General features: G+C 40.4%; 1 protein-coding gene across 2 annotated transcripts; it reads left to right on the plus strand.

Annotated features, from left to right (window-relative positions):
- The first annotated feature begins 5,482 nt into the window (after positions 1 to 5,482).
- Positions 5,483 to 15,672, plus strand: MYL1 (myosin light chain 1). 2 transcript variants are annotated; one of them, XM_075285005.1, is made up of 7 exons: positions 5,483 to 5,732; positions 12,202 to 12,229; positions 13,687 to 13,830; positions 14,330 to 14,503; positions 14,590 to 14,667; positions 14,765 to 14,807; positions 15,378 to 15,672. In XM_075285005.1, exons 1-6 carry the CDS (start codon positions 5,619 to 5,621, stop codon positions 14,791 to 14,793), a joined length of 567 nt encoding a protein of 188 aa, XP_075141106.1. In that variant the 5' UTR covers positions 5,483 to 5,618; the 3' UTR covers positions 14,794 to 14,807; positions 15,378 to 15,672. The 2 variants fall into 2 exon arrangements, with proteins under 2 accessions (XP_075141106.1, XP_075141107.1); XM_075285006.1 differs by lacking the exons at positions 5,483 to 5,732; positions 12,202 to 12,229 and adding exons at positions 11,278 to 11,396; positions 11,905 to 11,929.
- The last annotated feature ends 7,577 nt before the right edge of the window (positions 15,673 to 23,249 follow it).

A 23,249-nucleotide genomic window follows, 5' to 3' on the forward strand; every position in this document is an offset into this window, starting at 1 on the left:
TTGGGAGGAATACCTGTAACCAAATGAGTCATTAGCAACACCTATTAATGAATATAGTGTAGTGTATGGGCAATATACTGATGACGCCTTCACCGACTATGTCTTTCTGGTGCATGGATCTGTCAAAATGTCCCACAATTATTAATAACAGTGGCACACCTTGGGCGAGCCATACACCAGAAATTGATCTGGCCTGAGCAACTTACATTTATTGACTTCCTTTAGAAAGAAGGCCAATAACCACGAGTAACCCCACACGTGGACTGCTAAACTGTGCCAAGCATGCTTGTGTATTGGAAATTTTGGTTAGATAGCTGTTGTTTAGAGATTTAGACATATTATTTTCACAGTATTTGGTTCATTTTGGATCGCTCCAAACTACTTGGATTACATTAGATCAGCTTTTTCAATTTTTTCAAATAAAATGCTCAAAGACAGATGGTGGGGCAGTTCTTTAAGAGGATCTTTCATTTCCCCGGAGATTGGCAGTATTATATACCACTAGAAAGCTAGTGCCAGAGATATTGGTGCGGTCAGAAGGGCGGTCCTTACAGCTCAGTGTCAATTGCTCCTCTGGGGTCTCCTCAGGTCCCAGAATATAATAAGTAGAGGCCCAGGAGAAATTATTAAAAATAACAAACACTGACCTTACCTCGCCTCTCCTGGGAATCCTCAATCCGTCTGTGTGTCTTTCCCTTCTTCCTTGGTCCCAGACATCCCAGTTATGTGTCCCAGACATCACTGCTGGGGCCTGTGATTGGACCTCAATATGTCATGTGACTGTTGGGGCCCAATCACAGGACCCGGCAGTGAGGTCTGGCCTCAGTCACCAGCCGGAAAGGATGCTGAGCCCAGGACAGGTGAGTATAAGTATTTTTTTTTTTTTGTCACCTACCCTGGGCTGGCATCTGAAGAAAGGGGCCATTTACAGCTGGACACAGGCCTAGCGTCCCTCCGGGCCTGGTGGCGGTTGCACCCACTGCGACTATGATTGTTATGTCACTGTATATAACACCGTCCATCTCTGAGGACATGAAAGGTCCTCTTTAATTCAATAAAGTATCTTTTCTGTGTGTTTGTCTCTTTCCTTACAGATTTAGCTCTCAGTTTATCTTACATACATGTGGCAACAGGTGAGATATAATCCAGAGAGGTATCTGCTGGCTAGATCTGGGTTTATGAAAGAATTTTGTTAAGTATAACTGTCCAGTTGGTCGTTTTACGTTCCTCTGGATCATTGGGCTGGTGGCTCGCATCTCATGACAAGGGTGGACACGTCTGACCTGAGAGTCACTGTGATTTTTATTTTTTTAGGGCCAGTAATATTTTAGACACCTTATTGGCCTTGGTGCCTAATCCATGCAGGTTGTGCATCTGAGGAACACCAGTAATGCCAATCTTTGTTTTGTTTGTGGTGGCAAGGAAGAAGCCAGGACCCATCAGCTTGGGGTAGTGGGAGTTTATTCTCTGTCTAGAGGGAAAGAAATTTTTCTCCCAAGCTACATGTTCCAATTACCATGATTTGTGATGAAACCCACACTCCATTAAAAGCTGTCTTGGTCTCCGGTTCTTCTTCTCATATACCAGGCTCTCGTTAATCAATACTAGATGCTCTCCACAGCGTCTCCAGACTCTGTCATGTCTGTCACATGTGCTCACTGTGAACCTGGTTTCATCTGTGAAGAGCACAGGGCACCAGTGGCGAAGTTGCCAATCTGGAGTTCTGTGGCAAATGCCAAACATCCTGCACGGTGTTGGGCTGTGAGCACAACCCCCATCTGTGGACGTCGGGCTCTCATACCATCCTCATGGAGTTGGTTTCTAACTATTTGTGCAGACACATGCACATTTGTGGCCTGCTGGAGGTCATTTTGCAGGGCTCTAGCAGTGCTCCTCCTGTTCCTCCTTGCACAAAGGCGGAAGTAGCGGTCCTGCTGCTGGGTTGTCGCCCTCCTATGTCTCCTGGTGTACTGGCCTGTCTCCTGGTAGCGCCTCCAGCCTCTGGACACTACGCTGACAGACACAGCAAACCTTCTTACCACAGCTTGCATGGATGTGCCATCCTAGATGAACTGCACTACCTGAGCCACTTGTGTGGGTTGTAGAGTCCGTTTCATGCTACCACGAGTGTGAAAGCACAACCAACATTCAAAAGTGGCCAAAACATCAGCCAGAAAGCATTAGTACTAAGATGTGGTCTGTGGTCCCCACATGCAGAACCCTCCTTTATTGAGTGTGTCTCCATAATTGCCAATAATTTCCATCTGTTCTCTATTCCATTTGCACAAGAGCATGTGAAATTGATTGTCAGTCAGTGTTGCTTGGAGTTACATTGTATTGCTTAAGTGTTCCCTTTAGATTTTTGAGCAGAGTATAATTTGACAATGGATTTTTTTATTTCTTTTTTACAAAATATTTCTTTAATGTGTATCTGTGTGCTTCTATGGGCATCTGATCTACTAGTATGGAAGGCTTTCTATCCAATCAGTAATAATTTTATTATTCCTCCTTTTAATAATTTTTATACCCCCATAAATTTTCTGAACTAGCCAATAAAAAAAACAGATCAGCACTTAGTGGATTAACAGGCAAGAGATCAGTAGAAGGTACTCTGAAGCAGAAAGACACAGAAACAAACAGAATGGAGGCCAAGAAGGCTGGGCACAGCCCCGCTTTGCCGCCAATGATTGCCACTGAACCACCAATACAGATGGTACTAGGTACAAGTCACTGGTCAGGGGGCATGCGGACAGCACGGACCCCACTCTCTTTGCACTTCCTGAATGGAACAGAGTGGTGATGGCTACTTTAAACTCGGGAACCATGGCTCTAATTGGTCAGATATACCGATCAGTTGATCTGATTGGTCAGACAGCATCAATATTCACTCTCCACTGTGCCAGTGGTTGTTGGCCTTGTTTAGCTGTGATAAGCCAGTTAGAATTGACCGACCAATCACAGTGATCATGAATGTGGGAACCTAACATACTAATACGTCACGTGTTGGCAAGGGGTTAATGAGTTCTCCCCTTTGGTCAATCCCTTTTTGTTAGAATTTCCTCCAGTAAGCCAATTACCCAGTGTCCATCCTGAGACCACCAACAATAAACTGTAATGTGGGGGAACCCAGAAAGTGCTTAATTTCCCCACAGTGCTACCACTGGTGAAATAGGCATCTTGTAACAAATGGTAATGTTGGGGAGCAACATGGAGGCTCAGTGGTTAGCACTGCAGCCTTTCAGCGCTGGAGTCCTGGGTTTGAATCCCGCCAGGAACAACATCTGCAAGGAGCTTGTATGTTCTCACTGTGTTTGTGTGGATTTCCTCCCATTCTACAAAAGACATAGTGATAGGGGAAGAAATGTACATTGTGATCCCTATATGGGGTTCACAATCTACTGTTAAAAAAAATAAAATAAAAATGGGAATGTTGGATCCTCCAGAGGAAAAGGCACTATTTGCAACCAATTTTTACTAACTTTATGATAGGGTAACGCCCTACTGAAGTTGATGGTCCTATAAAAATATCTAATACCCTGCTTCCCTGAAAATAAGACACCCCCCTTCACCTCCTGGACCACCTACAACCGGTGGACCTACAAGTCATGCCAGTGCTCCACTAAGGAAGCGCTGGCATTGACTGGGATTGTCCCCCGCTCCAGCCGCAGCATAAGACATCCCCCGAAAATAAGACAGGTCATACTGTATATTTCGGAAGATAATTTAATATAAGACACTGTCTTATTTTTGGGGAAACATTATTATTATTATTATTATTATTATTATTATTTTGTGGCTTGCTATCCTTAAAGTGGAACAATTGCGTTATGAGCAAAAATATTTAATAGCTTGAACATCTATGGGCAGCTGAACCTACTGGCACGGAAGGCTTTCCAACCAATCAGTAATAATCTTTATAAATAGCACACCCCAGGCTCTATATGTGTTTGCAATGCCCAGTACAGTGTAGTTTGCAATGAGCACTATACACTTGTCCGCTCCAGTAGTAAATATACAGTCTACCCCCCTTTACTGGAGCAGCAACTAAATACGTCTGTGTGCAATAAAAGGGTTAAAGGGGAGTAAAAAGTGCTCTGAAACAAGATGTTGGTATAAAGATGCCAAAGGTGTTTGCTAAATATAAAGCCTTTCCCAGCACGGATTTACAAGGACATGAATTATTGCTGTGCACATATCACTGCTAAACAGCTGGACCCCACAGCCCTATTTAAGTGTCAGATTTTGTCCTAAAGTCACCACAAAATCTTCCATCTCAGGAGGAAGGAACTGGGGCTCTTTGTAAACCTCTGTGTTCATCTGCAGAGAAGACATGGTCTGGCAGTGGGTTTGGCAGACTTGGAGACATTTGTCTTTGATAATAAGGCTGTGACAGAATGTACAGGCAGGGCGCAGCTTTATGATCAGCAAATATCTTACATTATTTATAGCTTAGACTATATAGATATACCGTAGCTACTGAAATACCTTATTGAGAGATATTGCAATGCATATAGTGACATGATAAATTAGTAATAAATCGGCTGACTTTTAAGACATAGTCTTTTCCCATGCATATATTATGTAGGAATGAATAGACATGCACATGTACATAGACATACTGCATATATTAGGATATAGAGATGTCTATGCCTGTTCTGTAGACAATGGCACCTATCTGGGCACAGAGGTTTTGCATCCTGTAGGAACTTCTGGGAATAGATCATGGAATGTCTAGAAATAATGGTTTCCATGAGTCAAGTTGCTTCTTCGTGTCTTGTATTGTGAATTAGAAGATGTGTCTGTGTCAAGGGATGTTAGGTCTCCTTCAAAATGTAATTAATATACAAAAGCCGGGAGGATGGGGGCATGTGCGTACAGTACATTCTCTCTGAAACAGGAGGAGGTGACAAGGACGACTTGCCATATACGTCTGCTTTTATTTTTAAACCCTCGGGCTGCACACTGCTTGATCAACACTTTTCCGCAAATGAAAGGAAGAGAATTGGGGGAGGGCGAATAAGACTATGTGAAAAGGGGGGTGGTGGGAAGAACAAGGGTAAGGGGGGCATAGACATTTCTGTACCCCATTCCTAGGAACGCAACATTCCATCCTGAAATCACATCCTCAGGGAGATCTTGGCATTTATGAGAAGGAAGGGAAGAGCTTGTGTGATTTACTGCAGAGGAACAACACAAAATTCCTGCAAGAAATTGAGGGCAAAATGTCCCCACCTGCAACTAGATGTCAACAAGAGCTTTCCAGGCAGCTTATTCATGTGTGTTTGTCCTTTACACTTATCCTAAAAATCCAGGCAGGGTGAAAAAAAAATAGAAGTCCCGTGGCTTGATGTAGCCCTGACCCCCTTATATTCCATTTATAGTCTTAGTCCTTATGACATCCTCCTTGCCTGGGGAACTGTCCAATCCAGCAGCATGCCTGGAGATTGTGTTAGGTACTAAGCGAAATATAAATATGCCCTAATAGTGAAAAACACACTGGGTCCCACTTCTAGGCTCTGGGCTGAGGATCATCCTGATCTTGCTTCCTCCTCAAGATAACACTTGGGCTGGTTTCTTTTTGGATCCTTAACTACCTCCCCTGTTTAAACTAAAGCACAATGGCACCCAAGAAGGACGTGAAGAAACCTGCTGCTGCCGCTGCCCCAGCACCAGCCCCTGCCCCAGAACCAGTTAAACCCAAAGAACCAGCATTTGACCTGTCCAGTGTCAAGGTAACAGGGCTGCAATGGGATGTGATGTGTCTCGGTCACTGGAATCTTAGGGAGATAGGGAGAAGCTGCCTTCTGTAGCTTGCACAGAAGACTAGATCCTACACTTTGAAGACTAGATCCTACATCTTATAGTGTTCTTCTGGGTATTTTGGACAGATTTTGTGGCTTCCGTGATCATTTTACTACAGTTTTGGACATAGGGATAACATATATTTCATGAGATGGATATTATTCTGCAATACTTTACATTGTAAAGAGAAATAGGAAACAAATATCTTATGATACAAGGGAAAGGCACGCTAGGACTAAGTTATACAGAACTTATGTTACCATGAATCATGCAGTACTTGTGCCTGGTGCATTCGTTCTACTTACCATATAGTAACATATTAGCCATATACTTGCTGCTCTACACTCATCCAACAAGGTGTATTATTACTGGGGTTATTGGGGTAAATTCACAATACTTTAGGATTTCCAGTGACTGTGCACGAGCCATCTCTCTACTTTGTGTGCTGTCAATGACTGCAGTGTGAAGTGTGATGTGTCTTCAGAAAGATTGCTCCTTGGAGTGATAGTAAGACAGACAGGTGGCGAGTTAGTTACACGGGGTCTCTCCGCTTTCCTAGACTCTTATTGGTCTATAAATGTGGACAGAAAGCGGGTGACCTAATATGGAGCAGAAAGGCTTGGCTTCCATTATCATCAGGGCTAAGGCATAGTGGGGTGTCACTGTAAAGGGATACGGATCCTAAAGTACATTTGTTGAGCCATTGAATACAATGTTGTGTATAAGCAGGGATCAATCTATAAAATATCAATATCATGGTCACTTTTTCTCCCATATCTCTAGTTCCCCCATACATGGTTCCTCATTTTATAAGCTGTGGATTTTAGGTTTATAATACTATATTATATACATATTACTATTATGTTGATTATTTGCCATTTATTCATTTTATGATTTATTATAATTCCGAGTCACTATTAGCGTCATGAAGGAGCAATGTTTTTGAGATAACGTGATGTTTTGATGTGATAATCTGCATTAATTTCTATTATATTATTAGAACTAATCGTAACCTGTACACCTAATGTAATATCTATAGGAAAGGGGACTTAAAGGCAGCGTCCCATCACGTGATCGGTTAGATCTAGAAAGTTACATTTGACATCCATATAACTTTCCGCTGCTCGGGATACATAAATTCATTAGTAATTGAGCTAATTGGTTTGGTTATAAAATAACGTGAATGTCACTAAACTCTTTCCACAATGAATCTGTTTGCTTCAAAGACTTTAAGAGTCCTGTTTAGAGAACCAGCCACTATATGTGTGTCGCTATAATGGCAGCTTTGATGAGAATTGCCTTCTTTAATTAAGCATCAAGGGTGTTCTTCCAGGAGACGCGGAACAATATATTTCTCCTGATCGCAAAGGTTGTGTGTTCAGTGATACATTAAAATACTTAAGGAGCTAATAAAACATCAATGTTTATACGTATTGTCATTTAGCAGCTGTTACTACAGAATGTGCATTACATTGTCTAGCAGCTCAGACGCCCAATTAAACCGCAATCACAGCTGCAGGCATAGCGCGCCATCTACTGGCCATGTCCCTGCACTGCATCTATCCTGACATATGCAAATTAGCACCTCTCTATGAAGGATGAACACTTTCTCCTATCAGCCAAACCATAGGCTCTACCAAAAGGAGGAGAGCTTATTTACAAACTTCTTACCCATAAATCACTGCCCGTCAATAAATCTCCATATACAACCTAGATCTCTTCAATGAGGACCAGTACCCCCATGAGCTATATAAATGAATATCTTTCATTCATATTTCTAATTGTACATTTGTAAGACCAAATTATTTTACCATACCAATAGTATTCAAGTAAAATTCACACCTATGTGGTTTTTTTTGTGTTTTTATGCATGTTTATTATGCAGCATGGAACTATTACAGATAATGTTTTATTGTATTGTGTGTGTTTTTTGTGACGTTTTATGATATGGTCACTTGCCAGACCTCTAGACGCTGATGGGAGCCTGCAAGTCCGGAAATAAAAGATTACAGTAAAGTAAGAATTTAATGGTGGCAATGCATTGACAGACTATGACGGGATGATTAAGATGATTGACATTTATGATACACACAGGATTATTATCTGAGCTGTTAATGGGTTGTCTGTTCACATACTTGTCATCGCACATCTCAGAGGTGCCTAAATCTTTTCATCAAGGCATCTGGTATGTCACATTATGTCATCTAGTCCATTATTGGCCATCATAATGGCAATGAACTGCAACTACTACAAAGAGTTAACTTTTACACCTATTAGACCAGCTAAGACAGGAACCAGGGAAACCTGCGCCCTCTAGTACAGCAGTTGGTATTACATCTTATTTATAGCAAGGGTTCATGTGCAATTAGTCTGCTTGTGTAAGAAGTCTTAGCAAGCAAGAGCCATTTTGGAATGTCTGATCATGTGACTCCAGGTTACTCTTATGACGTTGCACTGAGTGCCATTGGTAGATAACGGTAAAACGGTGCTTGTGCCCCTGCCCCCACTCTGCCCACATTCACTGAAAGCGGTGAGTGAGGGTCCGAACAGGGGGTCAGAAGGGACAATGTGACCAGGTTAACACCTATCTGAAAACTGGCATAGATGGGTTGATAAATTTCACTATATATATATATATATATATATATATATATATATATATATATATATATCATACCTATGTATTTACTACATTAAATGTAAGGTAATTATAAACATGAGATAATACCTTCTACATGTAATTATAATAGGCGCCAATAGGTGGCGCCACCACTACTACCCACCTCACTTAATATCGGATTGCTTACATCATGTGATCACATTCTGATATTAGAAAATGAGGGAGCCAAATATAGGACTCCTAAGGCTACAGTCAGGCAACCAAAGTCAGTCCATTGTTCACAGATTGTATATAGCTATATAATAGGGTATATTATAGCTATTTATAGATCCCATTCACTGACATTGAATATAATGCTAACGTGTGACATCCATTAAAAAAACGGACATCACACGTCCATTATTTTCTGTTGTGTGAATGTAGCTTAAGCCCTTCCCCGCCATATAATTTAACAACTTAATTGATCTTATATAGTGACTAAAGATATAATAAAGTATTAATATTTATTTATACACATATAAATGTCTTTTTTTTTTTTTCAAAATTATGTAATAAGCTTAATATTATATGTATTTGAATATTACATTACAGGACAAGAGACCCCTACAGATAAGCTGTGGAGTTAATGTATTAAATAGGTTGTCCATAAATAAAGCCTATCCCATACTTATAGGATTGGGAGCTGAGAAAGTCACATGATGGGCACCAATGGTACCCAGCAGACCCCATTCTTGTATGATAGAGTCTGTGGGATGATATGGTCTAGAAATATATGATGATTTATTTTTTTCAGCGAACATGATGTCTAAAAGAGTTTCTATCAATAATGTGTGCGGTGTAAAGACTGTATTCACATGACGGTATTTTCATCATTTGTTTGAACCCTTATTTGTAAGACGCCATTAACATGACAGTGGCGTACACGCGGCCCTGAATAAGGTACTTTTTTCATGGCCAAGTGTACCCCAAGGGTAACCCATTTTCAACAATCCCTTATAGACTCAAGCCTCTTGAGAGATGAGTAAGAACGGTCTGAGACGGTCCATTAAAACAATGGTGGTGTGAATAGATCCATTATAGTTGGTCATGTCCTGGGGCAAATCCAGAATAGGAAAAAATGCAAATCTTGATATTTTATTTTTACCCTACAAATCCTATATTCATGGAATAAACTAAACAGAATATATAGATGTCAAAGTGGAATATACGTCAAATATTGACCTATAATAGACACATCAAGCACTAGTTCATTACTTGTAATATATATATTTTTATATATATATATATATATATATATATATATATATATAAAATCTATCTATCTATCTATCTATATTAGCATACTTGTGATTTTAGGCTTCTCATGCCATACACAATACCTTGACTATCATTCTATAATTCACTTTAATCCCTTTAAAGTGAATTATAGAATTATAGAATTATATTTCACATACTTGTCATCGCACATCTCAGAGGTGCCTAAATCTTTTCATCAAGGCATCTGGTATGTCACATTATGTCACTAATTATAGAATTATAGAATTATATAACATACTGCCTACAGATTGAACAGGTGACAGGTTCCCTACCTGTCACCTGTTCAATCTGTAGGTAGTATGTTATAGAGCAGAAGGAGCTGAACAGATTGATATACAGTTTTGTGGGCAAAAATTCTGCATAACCTGTCATTTATCCATAGAAATCTCTGCTCTTTCTATGCTGAGAAGTCCAGGGGGCGGAGCGATCAGTGATTGACAGCGATCAGTGATTTGCACCGTCAGAGCTGTCAATCACTGATCGCTCCGCCTCCTGGATGTCTTGCCATAGAAAGTGCAGAGATTCCTAAGGATTAAGGAAAAATTATACTGAATCTTTTCTCCGGAAAATCAATCTGCTCTATAACACTCTGCCTGCAAACCGAACAGCGCCGCTCATGAGTCCCGTATAACGTAGAAAGGCCTAAGGACATCTGTACAAGATGGTTTCTGTAGATGGGAAAGAATTTCGGAATTACAAATAGACTTTCTTCCCGATTATCACTAGCACATTCCAGTGATCGCACAGCAAATCCTTTAATACCAGCAGCTTTGGAAACGCAATTTTGCACGTAGACGACCACTAGATGGCGCTAACCACCAAGCATAGGTTTCACTAGAGTCTTAGAAAGTGTGCAAGGAATAAGCAAACAAACCAGAATTTTGTCCACAAACTTTACAATATTTGCTAATATTTACTGAGATTTATTTAGAATTTTATGGGTTTTTATAGCTTTATTTATATTTTTTTATTATATATGTCATTGGGACTCTTAAATAAAATAAAACATAATATTTGCAAAACTATCTTATACTGTTTAATATAATTTTGTTTGCAAATGTATCCGTATACCACTAGGCAGTCACATTGATTTGTAGCAGATTTGTATTTCGATCAAATACATCTTTCCATATATTTGAGGCTTCCTGGCCATTAGTTCACATCTATGGGCTGATTTATGTCATTTACTACTTTTTGTCACTGTACGATTGTGCAGGGTTCTCATAAGAAGGGAGTAATAGGGTGCAGGGTATTTTTAGACCCGGTCCCTTGCACAGTTGTAAGTTTTGCAACAATGGCTATTCCTGAAAAACTCACACAGCCCAAAATTGTCCCTGGAAACCTCCTCCTTCTTGTTGAAAAAACCGCTGACAAGTTTCTAAGTCATTAAAGCATGTCAGACCCACTTCCTACTAAAAATAGCTCTCCAAATTGGTGGTACTGGAAGGAGATCCCTCCTTTCCCTTTGCCCTAAGAAAGCCAAAAACTCACCAAGAGGAGGGGCTAGCTTCCCCTCTGACATCTGAGATGGGCGGTCATGTCACTGCCCCCGGATAAATAAGAGGAGCTCGGCCAGGGCAGAAGGACCACACGCTCAAGCCCTCCTCAGGACAACTTCTCAGCTCCCTGCTCTTCTCCCAGTCCCAGGCTCAACATGGTGGGTGTCGTAGTTTGCTTGCACTATGCAGGGTAGAAGAACTTGAAGACTTTACCTAAGACCTTATGTCTTAGGAAGACTAAATCCCTTACAGTCCTTAACTTTGCATAACACGTTACGTCTAAATGGGTCTTTGGATAAAGTAAATCTTCCATTGCTACCTATGTAGTATAATAGGATCATCCTTGCCCATGTTGTATGGCTAGTGCTAGGCTATATAATATATGAAATACTTTACATTTTTGGATATTAAACTTATTAGCCTATAGCCTGTTGCTTGTATATAGTATATTATACATAGTTAGTGCCTAGCATCAGTGCAAAGGATTCTGGGATTAAACTAATGCCATATGTCTGCATAAGACACCATACCAGTGAATCAATAAAACTCATAAACATAGTAATAGCAAACCCAGTACGTCTTTAGATGCTTTATATTGATACATTGTATTCTGTCAATGCACTTGCCACCATTACTAGTCTTTGGCTTTTTCTCTTTTCCTTGCAGTCTTTCTCCGCAGATGAGGTTGCTGGTAAGTGATAGCTGGAAGTGAAGTCATGCCTTTACATCAGGGACAAGGAAAATGATTATTTATTAATAAATGACCCCAAAAAAATCTCTCAAGCCAAAACGAAAGGCAACGAGTCGCACCCAGGCATCTCCTTCATTGCCGGCCTTGTTTGGTTTCCAGCTTGCTGTATGTCCTCTATGCATGGACTTGTCTTCTGGACCTCAGAAAGCTGTGAACCCCAACTTCAAAACAGGCCTTTAACTAGAGCGTTTTGGGTTATTTTCTTTTAACAGATTGAATTCTCTCAAGATCAGCGGGATGGTAAGTCAAGAACTAGGCTGCCTTTATAGATACTACCTGTTCACATTGGGAGGTGCTGTCTGAATTTTCTGGTATATACTACTAGGTTATGATCTGTGCATAGTCAATAGTACATATATATGTATATGATGAAACAGCTTGTGTGCAAACCTCGTGTAAAGCAACACATGCCATACTAAGGATGCCATATCTAAGTTTGTATTTGCCACCAGATTTGACCTAAAGCTGTTTTATGAGCTATACATTGTATACCCCATGCTTTGCTGTCTAAGACTATTTGTTGTGACTGTCTACGTCTTATAAGTGCAGGCTCTTAGCTGTAAATGTGGGGTCACTGTAATATCAGAACAGATATTGATAGTATGAGACTAGACCAAGTTTGGGCACTTGGGTGTAATTGACAGAGTATACCATAGATGGCAGTGTGAGTCATTGAGGGTATTCTGGGGTGCCTTAGTGTTGCCAGGGCATACCCATTACATTGAAAAGTTAAGGCCACTATAAATCTGTCATCAGAGCTGCCATAAAGTTCACTGTCTATTCCCTAGAGTTCCCTTTTGCACTTGGTGTAGCTACAGACCCTCTCAGGAGTCACCCCCTACCATTCTTGGGGCACTGCCAACCTCTACTTTTGCATTTGTCATATCTGCACTTATATGTAATTTCGTCTCACAGAGAGGTTCTGCATCAGCTGAGGCTAGTGATTCTCCATGTAATGGCCAGGATATGTACATACAATGCCTATATATGTAACACTAGCCTTGTCATGTTGTGCCTGACAACATTCTATGATAATTCTATATTATGTATTTTGATCATTAGTAGCAACCTTATAGCAAGATGAACAAAGGGAATGGATAGATGACACCATATAGCAGTAATATATAGATGACTAAACCTGCCAGGTGCAGCTCTGGTGTGAGCATGGCGTACTTGTGAAAGCAAATGCTGACACTGTCAAGCTCTTCAGTGGCGACAGGTGCCTATGTTAAGTATGTTAATTGCTCGCCACTCCGGCACTTAAAGGGTTAGAGCCTGTGCATCTCTTGGGTTAGTGCTAGGAATAGGATATCCCATTACAGGAGCGCTGACCCTTCGCTAACATTAGCAGCTTTTTACAGTCTGCCTGTAAAACCATCTCTGACTTGATTTGGAAACCTCTCAGCGTTACTGAAAATAACTTCGGTTCAGATGTCCCAGGCGGAAAAGTCGCTGAACCAGCACAAATTCCATCTCCACTACTACAAGTGGCCATTCAAGTGTAACCTTTAATTCAGGACATCATATAGTCAATACAGAAAAGGCTTTATAGATGTAGCAGTGCTGGATTTGTTATGACGCATCAAGTCTACCCACAGATTTACTATGGAAAACTAGAAATATTATGCCATGTTCTCATGTGGAGTTTGCAGTGAAAAAAATTAAAACTTACCTTTATTTTTTGTTCTTTTCTACAGACTTCAAAGAGGCTTTCCTGCTCTTTGACAGGACAGGTGACAGCAAGATCTCCTACAGCCAGGTCGCTGATGTCATGAGGGCTCTTGGCCAGAACCCCACAAATGCTGAGGTCAAGAAAGTCTTGGGCAACCCAACTCCTGAGGGTAAGTCGTCATACTGGATATATAGTACATAGTAAAAGTAATAAATAATAGGTAAATACTATACTATAGATTCCTTATGAAGAGTTCTCCGTTCTAGTTCTAGACTGGCCATGTACTTTTATATAATCCTTTAATAGTCCCACTATGGGGAAATACAGTGTGTTACAGCAGCATGGATAATACAGTAATATATTACAAGAAAAAACACATACAAGCTCAGAATAGCAGATAGAAAAGATACTAGGAGTCATAGCAACTAGGAAGAAAAGAAGACTCAGGATCATTTAGTTCTCTGTACGGAGTGATCTTCCTTTAGCCTGATGTCGATTATACAATCTCTAGGCTGTTTCTTGTAAAAACACGTAACAGACTAAGATATAAAAGAGAAAATTCATATATTTAAAAAATAAAAATATTAACTAAATTATAGTTAATCTAGTTATTTTACGATACGTCTTAGTCATTGATGCTGAGTTTATATGTCATGTATTCTTCACAGAGATGAATGCCAAGAAGGTTGAGTTCGAGCAGTTCCTGCCCATGCTGCAGGCTGTTGCCAACAACAAGGACCAGGGCAGCTTTGAAGACTTCGTTGAGGGTCTCCGCGTCTTTGACAAGGAAGGCAACGGCACTGTCATGGGTGCTGAGCTGCGTCACGTATTGGCCACACTGGGTACATTTTTGTCTTCATTGCCGATCAATTCTTCTTATGATCAACGGGGAGCAGATCATGACCATTTGTTATCCTAATCCCAATAGGTGAGAAGATGAAGGAGGAGGAAGTAGAAGCTCTTCTGGCAGGACAGGAAGACTCCAATGGCTGCATCAACTATGAAGGTAACAAGCGATATCCACTGTATCCTAGAATATCTAGTATATCTGCATGCTTGGATCTTGGCTGTCATGTTCTTATACTCTTTCTTTTATTTCCTAGCCTTCGTGAAACACATCATGTCCGTCTAAATCTATCGTTTAAAGTAAGTTAGACTTTGGATTGAAACCCCAAAACAACTTTTTATGCAAAATCACATTATTACCTAATATATTATAAAACAATATTATAATAAATTGATTTATCAACTTAGATATACGTTATGAGATACAACATCTACTTAATATTGTAAAGTAAATCCTATGACATGTTCATATTGTGTATTTTTACATAGTTTATGCTATACTATATTATATAGATATTTTATATATTATATTATGTCCTTGGGTATCATCCTTATGCTATAGCATATTATATATTATATTATATATTATATTACATTATATTATGTCCTTGGGTATCATCCTTATGCTATAGCATATTATATTATATATTATATTACATTATATTATATTATATTATGTCCTTGGGTATCACCCTTATGCTATAGCATATTATATATATTATGTCCTTGGATATCATCCTTATGCTATAGAATATTATATATATTATGTCCTTGGATATCATCCTTATGCTATAGCATATTATATATTATATATATTATATTATTTCCTTGGATATCATCCTTAAATTTCCCTTTTTCCATCTCTTTTAGCACTACCTTTGAATGTCTCAGAAGACCTGGAGGCATGGAATCTGTACAAAGACAAGCAACTGGTCATTACCAACTTTACGGAAATGTACTGTATGAAACACCCAGCAATATATTTTTTTTTATTTTCCACCATTGGGACTTTTTTCCACAAACCCTGTTATTATTTAAAGGAAAGAGCACATAGGACGTATTTCCCTGGCAAAGCTGGCGGAGATCTCAACCAAGCCGATATGTGTAACATGCCATGGAGCATTGTACATCAAAAGACATCTCAATAAAATACCCTTTGCTAAGATGGTGGCTACAAAGTCTCTCTTAATTTATCTGCCCTAGGTTTGGGGCCAATTTACCAAAGAACACTGCGTCATTCACTGCCAGAGGCCTACTAGCCTAAGGTGTAGTGGGCTCCTCTGATAGTAGAGTGGTTAATTTATTGTATTTCTGTATTCCATACTGTCGACACAATAAAGTTTTATTGAAAGAAACAGAAGGATGCCATGTTGTTGGTGGGCCAAGATCACGCTAAGAACCATCCTAGACGTCTTAAGAGTGGTTTCACACACGGCATTTTTGGGACTATACCCCGCTGCGGTTTTTTATATCAAAGCCAGAAGTGGAATGAGTGATAAGAAGAGTTATTAGTCCTTCTTTTATTTCTCCCATTCTTGAATCCAATTCTGGTTTCAGTTCCATGAAAAACTGCTACAGTTTGCCCAAGATTGCTGTATATAAAACCACCTTAAGTCTTCTAATACAAGGTATACTGACGTGGGTCCGACCAGTGTGATCACGTGACATATGTATCTTACAGGGGTAGTCTAAGATTAGGAAAACATGGCTGCATTGTTCTAGAACGACCTCTGCACCGCTGCAATACTACACACAGCCTGTGGACGAGGTGGCGCTGTGTCTAGACTAAGGCAACCATGTTTCTCTACTCCTGTAGTACTAGTACATGTCCTGGAGATAATATCAGTCCTTAAGGAGAGAGCACATGTACATGTGATAGCACTGAACCTACATACAGTAAACTATACTGACTTGGTATCTGGGACATGATACGCACTAATAGCAAACATGAACACATTATTATATAGGATACCTATCCCCTTAAGTCATTTTCATCAATGCTCTATGCAAGACAGACGCATCTTATGATCTAAAATAGGCGTACGATATTAGAGGCTTATGCCTATGAGGACATTGAGGTCTCTTCAGAACGTATTACAGTTTATTGGTTCATTTGATTTCCATTTGCTGTGGCTGCCAATAAATGTCTTGTCTCGTTCAAGAGCACCAAGACTGCGGTCATCTTAAAGGTCAAGATTTTAACAACTTGAACTCCTGACCTGTGCTAGAAAGCTAGTGAAGAACTGAATATAGAGGGAAAGGACAGTTGTGCGGCTTGTCACAGTTCTGTATAAACCGGTCCCTATATATCCAGATTTCACTGCATCATTATCGGATGTGGATCCTTTGGGGTCACCGGAAGAAATGGTTCTGAGATCTCGCCTTCTGTCTACATCTATGGATATATCAAGTCAGAACTAGACCTAGTGGCAAGTAATAGACTCATACGGCAGCTCCAGATTGGGTCCTCTGCCGGATACTTTGGCGCCATTTATTATGCAGGTCAGCAAGTCCGTCCTGGTACATTTACAAACAGAACTAACTCCCTATATCTACACTTGTCCCGGTGTTGACCTAAGATTGTGTCATTCATCACAATACTGGATACCTCCTGTCGTCTGGTAGGCTAACACGCTAAAAAAAATAGAATATTATATCACACGCTGAAATGATCAGCTGTAGATGACTGTCCCGCAATGAAGCAATGTAATATGTTTAGTGTTAATCCTGATGGATTAAACAGCCAGATGCTGATATACTTAATAATCTAAGATCTTCTTGAAGTTTGTAAATCCAGTATTAAAAATCTAAACCCTGGATTACAATTAGTTTTGTATAAATAAAGAAGGGAACATCATGGAAGCTGCAGCCCAAATGCCATGAGGTGGTCCAAGTGTCACCAAGGAGTTATAAATATCTACTCAAATACTACAATGCAAATGTCACACAGGGAGGGAGAGAAATACTTGTCCTGATCCCCCACTGTCTGTCCAGTTTCCAGGGTATAAAAACCACCTAAATTCACGTATATTGGGTTTGTACCTCCAAGACCAGGCACAGGCTCAAATGGTGAAATATAAATGCTGTAGTTATATCCATCTCCAGTGGTGTAAACTGATGCTCGCTCCCTAATATAATATCTATGACAGGCCCCCATCTACCAAGTGCCATTTATAATAACGGGATCCTACTGGGCAGTGAAGATGCTGCTGTGCCCTCTCAAGACCCCTGCCCAGGTGATAGGACTGCTACCTCTGCACCCTGTGGAGACACTACCATACACCTCTGAAGATAACACAGCTTCAGCATTGACCCTATAACAGCTCAGTAGGGCCCGGGTGATACTGTCTTAAGTGCATATGCTAGAAATATGAATTTTTCAGCACTTCAATGTCATGTTACAGTGATTTAGTTTACCAAAAAGCAATAAGAAAGAGTTTCATCGTGTATTCAGTGCAAGCCTGAAAGGTTTGCAACTGCGGAATAACCGATCAGCGCTCCAGACTCCTAATATTGGATCTATGGGTGATGGGATTGTGAGAAACGTCATACCGTACAGTTCTGCAGACTGTAATAAAGTAAAGAAGCAATGCATAGAGAATAATGAAATGCTGAAACTGCAAGTACAAAGAGTCCTCGTCTGTAAATCCATTTAGTTGAAAGCATTAAGATATTAATTTGACTGTTCTCAAAATATCCATCGGCCCATGTATAAACCCTCTTAGGCTGGGGCCCCACATAGGGATGGGATTTTAGCTCATTTCATTCACACATTGCAGAAAAATACCTGCAGCGGTAATGTTGCGATATCCATAACGGCTATGTTTTTGGAAATCACAGCATGTCAATTATTCCTATAGAAACGCCGGTGGTTTCCCTACAGATATAACTGAAGCAGAAAGCTTCTTACAGTGCACTTTAGCTGCAGCTTACTATGCTTAGCCTTATGCTATAGGTCCACAAGATGCTGATGCAGCCATTCTGTCCATTTGTGGATGATGGGCTTTCCAACACACAAATGTAAAAAAAACAGTAACTCTATTTCATTTCCTATACTCTTTATGTCACAGGGTTTGTTAAAAACAGAGGTCATCCATCCATGTAATGCACCCGTAATGTATCCGCATGGCTGAAAAAAACACATTGAAATATATATACATTGAACTATACATATACATACGTGAAATGTGGACATGTGAATATAGCCTTACTTAATACACGATTCCATTAGAAAGAGTTTCATTTCATCTATTTCAACTACCTGATGGTTTAAAATGGGGAACGAGGGAAACCCAAAGAGCCCTATAACTAGAGATACTGGGGCAGGACACTCCATTTTTCCACTAGTTGATTTTTTGCCCATTGAACTTATTTGTAGATTGTTTTATTTGCAGCAGATTCCACTGTGTAACCTTACACTAAATATTGGACAGTCTAAACATAGAATAGACTGTTTTAAAATGTGCCATATATAACACGGTGGCGGCATCTTTACATCAACAACAAGTTGGCTTAGTTTGAATCTAAAAATGTGCCAAAATTAGGGCACATAATGTTGCATCGTGAAGGGGGTGTCCATGATTTTAGGATAGGCCATAAATAAGTGGATCATCCTTTTGGGGTCTGTCCATTCCCTGCACAGTATACTACATGAGTAAGAGGCAGATAGATCCATGACCTGTATAGTAAACAGGTGCTGTTATTGCAGAAGTCAGGGAGAATTCATCTGTACAGAGTGATCTTAAGGATAGTCCATGAAATTTATTTTTTTTTTTAAAAACATGGACAACCCCTGTAAGCACATTTTCCTTTATTCAATTAAAAATTATCCTTTCACATTATTCAAAGCACTGAAAACATTCAGGGCAAAGAAAAGAGTAAGGCCATTGCTAAAGGGATATTCCCAGACTGACAAATCATCATTATCTACAGAGTAGGTGCTACGTAATCGGTAGTGGTTCAACCACTGAGACCCCCACCCATTACCAGAAAGGGGGTTCCTGAATCCCATGTGTGAATGAAGCTATGGTTATATATTCGCATATTCACTGCCTCTCCATTTAGCTCTATGGTACTCACCTCTGAGTTCAGAGTTTGCTATTATTTGCATTCAGTATAATGTACCCTTGACTGTCTCCCCTTTAACATCGGGATTTAGGAAATCCTATTCTTGTAATTTGTGGGTTTCCCTGCAGACACCCCAAAATAAGACACTTATCATCTATTCTTGGTGAATGGTGATCATCTTCGAGATTCATGGAAAAAAAAAAATGATATGGTTCCCCTTCCAGTAGCAGTGTCATATACTGGGTGCACATCCTTTGCTTTAGATCTGTTCCAAATCCCACATAGTGTCTTGGGGACCATTTGGCCCTTTGTCCTCCTTACAATCTATATCTGGGAATGTTCCTTAGTTCCTTCCTGTGAAGTTATCATTTGGGCGGGTCCACTTTAAGTCTTGTATTATCTTGTTGTCTACACCAGTAAAATTAGACACTGCCGGGACCTCTGATGAGAAAGAAGCCCACCTGCCTGGATTCAGCTGTTCACCATTCCCTGGTAATGAAGGAGGACAACTGACACTATTCCATTAACAGCAGGGAGCCATGGCTTTAGCTTTAACCTCTCCCAATCCTTATTATTCCATGTAATATTTCCCCTGAGAAAAACATGACTTACAGAAACACACATGCAGCTTTTGTGGCAGTTTTTGATGCATTTTTTAAGCCAAAGCCTGGATGAGGGATTAAAGGACATGGAAGATATAGAAGAAATACCTCTCCTTAATTCTGGGTTCTGAATTTGGCTCTAAATATGAGAATATGAGAATGTTGGGACTGGGGGAAAACATATGCATTTGGGTTCGCAAATGGCTCACTGATAGGAAACAGAGGGTACTTGTTAATGGTAAATATTCAGACAGGGCCACAGTCACCAGTGGGGTGCCGCAGGGGTCAGTATTAGGTCCTCTCTTGTATAATACATTTATTAATGACCTGGTAGAGGGTTTACAAAGCAGGGTGTCTATATTTGCAGATGATACTAAACTTAAGGTAAGGTAATCAATAATGAGGAGGATAGTAGAATATTACAGGGGATCTAAGGAAACTGGAAGCCTGTAAATGTAAAGTAATGCACTTGGGTCGATGTAATAACATGTATGACTATGTACTTAATAGTAAATTACTGGGTAAGACTGCCAATGGAAAAGACTTAGGGATTTTGGTGGACAGCAAGCTTACCTTTAGTGACCAGTGCCAGGCAGCTGCTGCCAAGGCAAATAAAATTATGGGATGCATCAAAAGAGGTCTAGATTCTCATGACAAGAACATAGTTATGCCTCTATACAAATCACTGGTACGGCCACACTTAGAATATTGAGTGCAATTCTGGGCCCCGATATACAAGAAAGACATAAGTGAACTTGAAAAAGGGCAAAGCCAAGCAACAAAAACTTATTAGGGGAATGGGTGGACTGGAGTACAACGATAGATTAACAAACTGGGGGTTATTCAGTTTAGAGAAAAGAAGTCTATGGAGAGATCTAATAACAATGTACAAATACATGAAGGGACAATACAAAGAACTTTCTAAGGATATTTTTACTCCTAGGCCAGTGACAGTGACAAGAGGACATCCTCTATGTCTGGAGGAGAGAAGGTTTCACCAGAAACATAGAAGGGGATTCTTTACAGTAAGAACACCAAGGCTCTGGAAGTCTCTGCCCCAGGAAGTGATGATGGCGGATTCATTGAACAAGTTCAAAGAGGGCCTGGATGCCTTTCATGAAGAGAAAAGTATACCAGGTTATGGACTCTAGATTTTAAGGAAACGTTGATCCAGGGTTTTTATACTGACTGCCAGACAGGAGTCGGGAAGGAATTTTTTCCCCCTGAAATGGGGCAATTGACATGAGCCTCATGGGGTTTTTTGCCTTCCTCTGGATCAACACTGTAGGGATTGTAGGGTTCAGTGGCAGAACTAGGAATGGCGGAGCCCCACGGGCGAATTCATGCAGTGCCGTGAATTACGGCCATGTTCTATAATGTGCGGACCTCGGTTGCGGCCTGGCACACCACAGACAAAATATCCGGTGGTGTAAGAGGCTGCATTGAATATAATGTGTCCGCAAATGGTCCGCAATTGAAAACCCTCAATTGCGGACCATTTGTGGTCTTAAACTACGTTCGTGTAAGACCAGCCTAAGTGTTGTGTTCTATAGTGAATAAAATAGGGCGATATGAAATTTCCAAATCATTGCATTCTTGTTTTTTTTTTACACTTTACTAAGTGTCACAACTTTTTTGGTATTGGGGTTGTATTTTAAAAACATGCACTTTAATATACAAATTTTCAGATGAGTCTTTCCCAGTGTTTCAAAGCAAAATGAAAACACACATACAAAAAAACCCAAAACAACACATAGTGTGAACTCAACCTAAAAACTGCACACAAGGTTCCAGCTTTAAAAATAAAGGGTTTTTCTGGGCTTTTGATAGTGATGTCTTAAGGATAGCTCATCAACATCATAAGCACAGAAAAGAACCCTTTCAGGTTAATGCCCCATGGGGTGGAAACGCCGCGGGAAGAATTGCGCCATGCCCACTTTGCGATAAAAACTGCAAACAGGCCGCGTTTTCCAGGAAGGTTTTAGAAATCGAAGCATGTCAATTATACCTATGGAAATGTCGGCAGTTTCTCCATAGGTATAACTGAATCAGAAATTCCACAGACGAAACCTCTGCAACCTTTCTGTCTAAAGCACTGCAGGAAGAACCACGATGCGTTGCCGCTTTGTTTTTTCCTGCAGTACGTTTTTGCTGCGGGACGCCCTGTGTGGCCTTAACTCAATACTAAGGCCCCTTTTAGCAAACCACAGCCAAAAAGCGCTGCGGAAAAGACAGCGGGGGAAATGCATGACGTTTTTTTCTACAGCACTTCTCGCAGAAAGTCCATAGAGTATTCCTCTGCGGACTTGCTCTCCCTATTATATCTATATGGAAAACACCAGCGTATAATTGACATTTTCACTGCGGATATTTTTCTGCCGTGTACGGATGAGAATAGCCATCCACTTTGCAGATACTGTAAAACATTGTGATATTTTCCGTTGCTTTGCCAAATCTTAGCCTTTTTACAACATGGGGCCTTGGCCTAAGGCCAAGGCCCAATTGATCCAACATTGTGGAAACGCAGCTTTTTTGTTGCAGATTTTGCTGTGGTTTTTTGAGTCAAAGCCAAAAATTACAAAAGGAATGGAAAAAATATAGGGAATTCTAATAATTCTACCTTCCGCTCATTAAGGGTCAGTGCATATTGAGTTTTTTGGCACTGATTTTGATGCTGAATCCGCCTCAAAATCAGCCTCCAAAAAAAGCCTCCCATTAGGCTTTTTTTGGAGGCTAATTTTGAGGCGGATTCAGTGTCAAAATCAGCGCCAAAAAAATCAGTGTGCACCTACCCTAATCATTGGTTCACAACTGCGTTTGGTAATCCGTTCGGGGAGTCTGCATGGGGAAACCCTCCGAACGGACTACCAAATGCATTTGCAAGCGGTGTGCAGTGAAAGCCCACGGACCCCCATAGACTGTAATGAGGTCCATTTGCTTGCAGGAAGATCTCTGCACGAGTCATGCGGACAGGAAAGTAGATTGTGAAGTACTTTCCTGTCCGCATATTCCCTGCGGAGATCTGGTGGCAAGCACATGGACCCCATTATAGCCTATGTGGTCGGTTTGCTTT

The sequence above is a fragment of the Leptodactylus fuscus genome, chromosome 8 (assembly GCF_031893055.1).
Source record: "Leptodactylus fuscus isolate aLepFus1 chromosome 8, aLepFus1.hap2, whole genome shotgun sequence".
NCBI lineage: Eukaryota > Metazoa > Chordata > Amphibia > Anura > Leptodactylidae > Leptodactylus > Leptodactylus fuscus.

Excerpts from the sequence above, each read along its gene's own strand:
- MYL1 (XM_075285005.1), top strand. The coding sequence starts at position 5,619 with ATGGCACCCAAGAAGGACGTGAAGAAACCTGCTGCTGCCGCTGCCCCA. Across the intron at positions 13,831-14,329 it reads GGGCAACCCAACTCCTGAGG|AGATGAATGCCAAGAAGGTT; the intron begins GTAAGTCGTCAT and ends TATTCTTCACAG. Across the intron at positions 14,668-14,764 it reads TGGCTGCATCAACTATGAAG|CCTTCGTGAAACACATCATG; the intron begins GTAACAAGCGAT and ends TTTATTTCCTAG.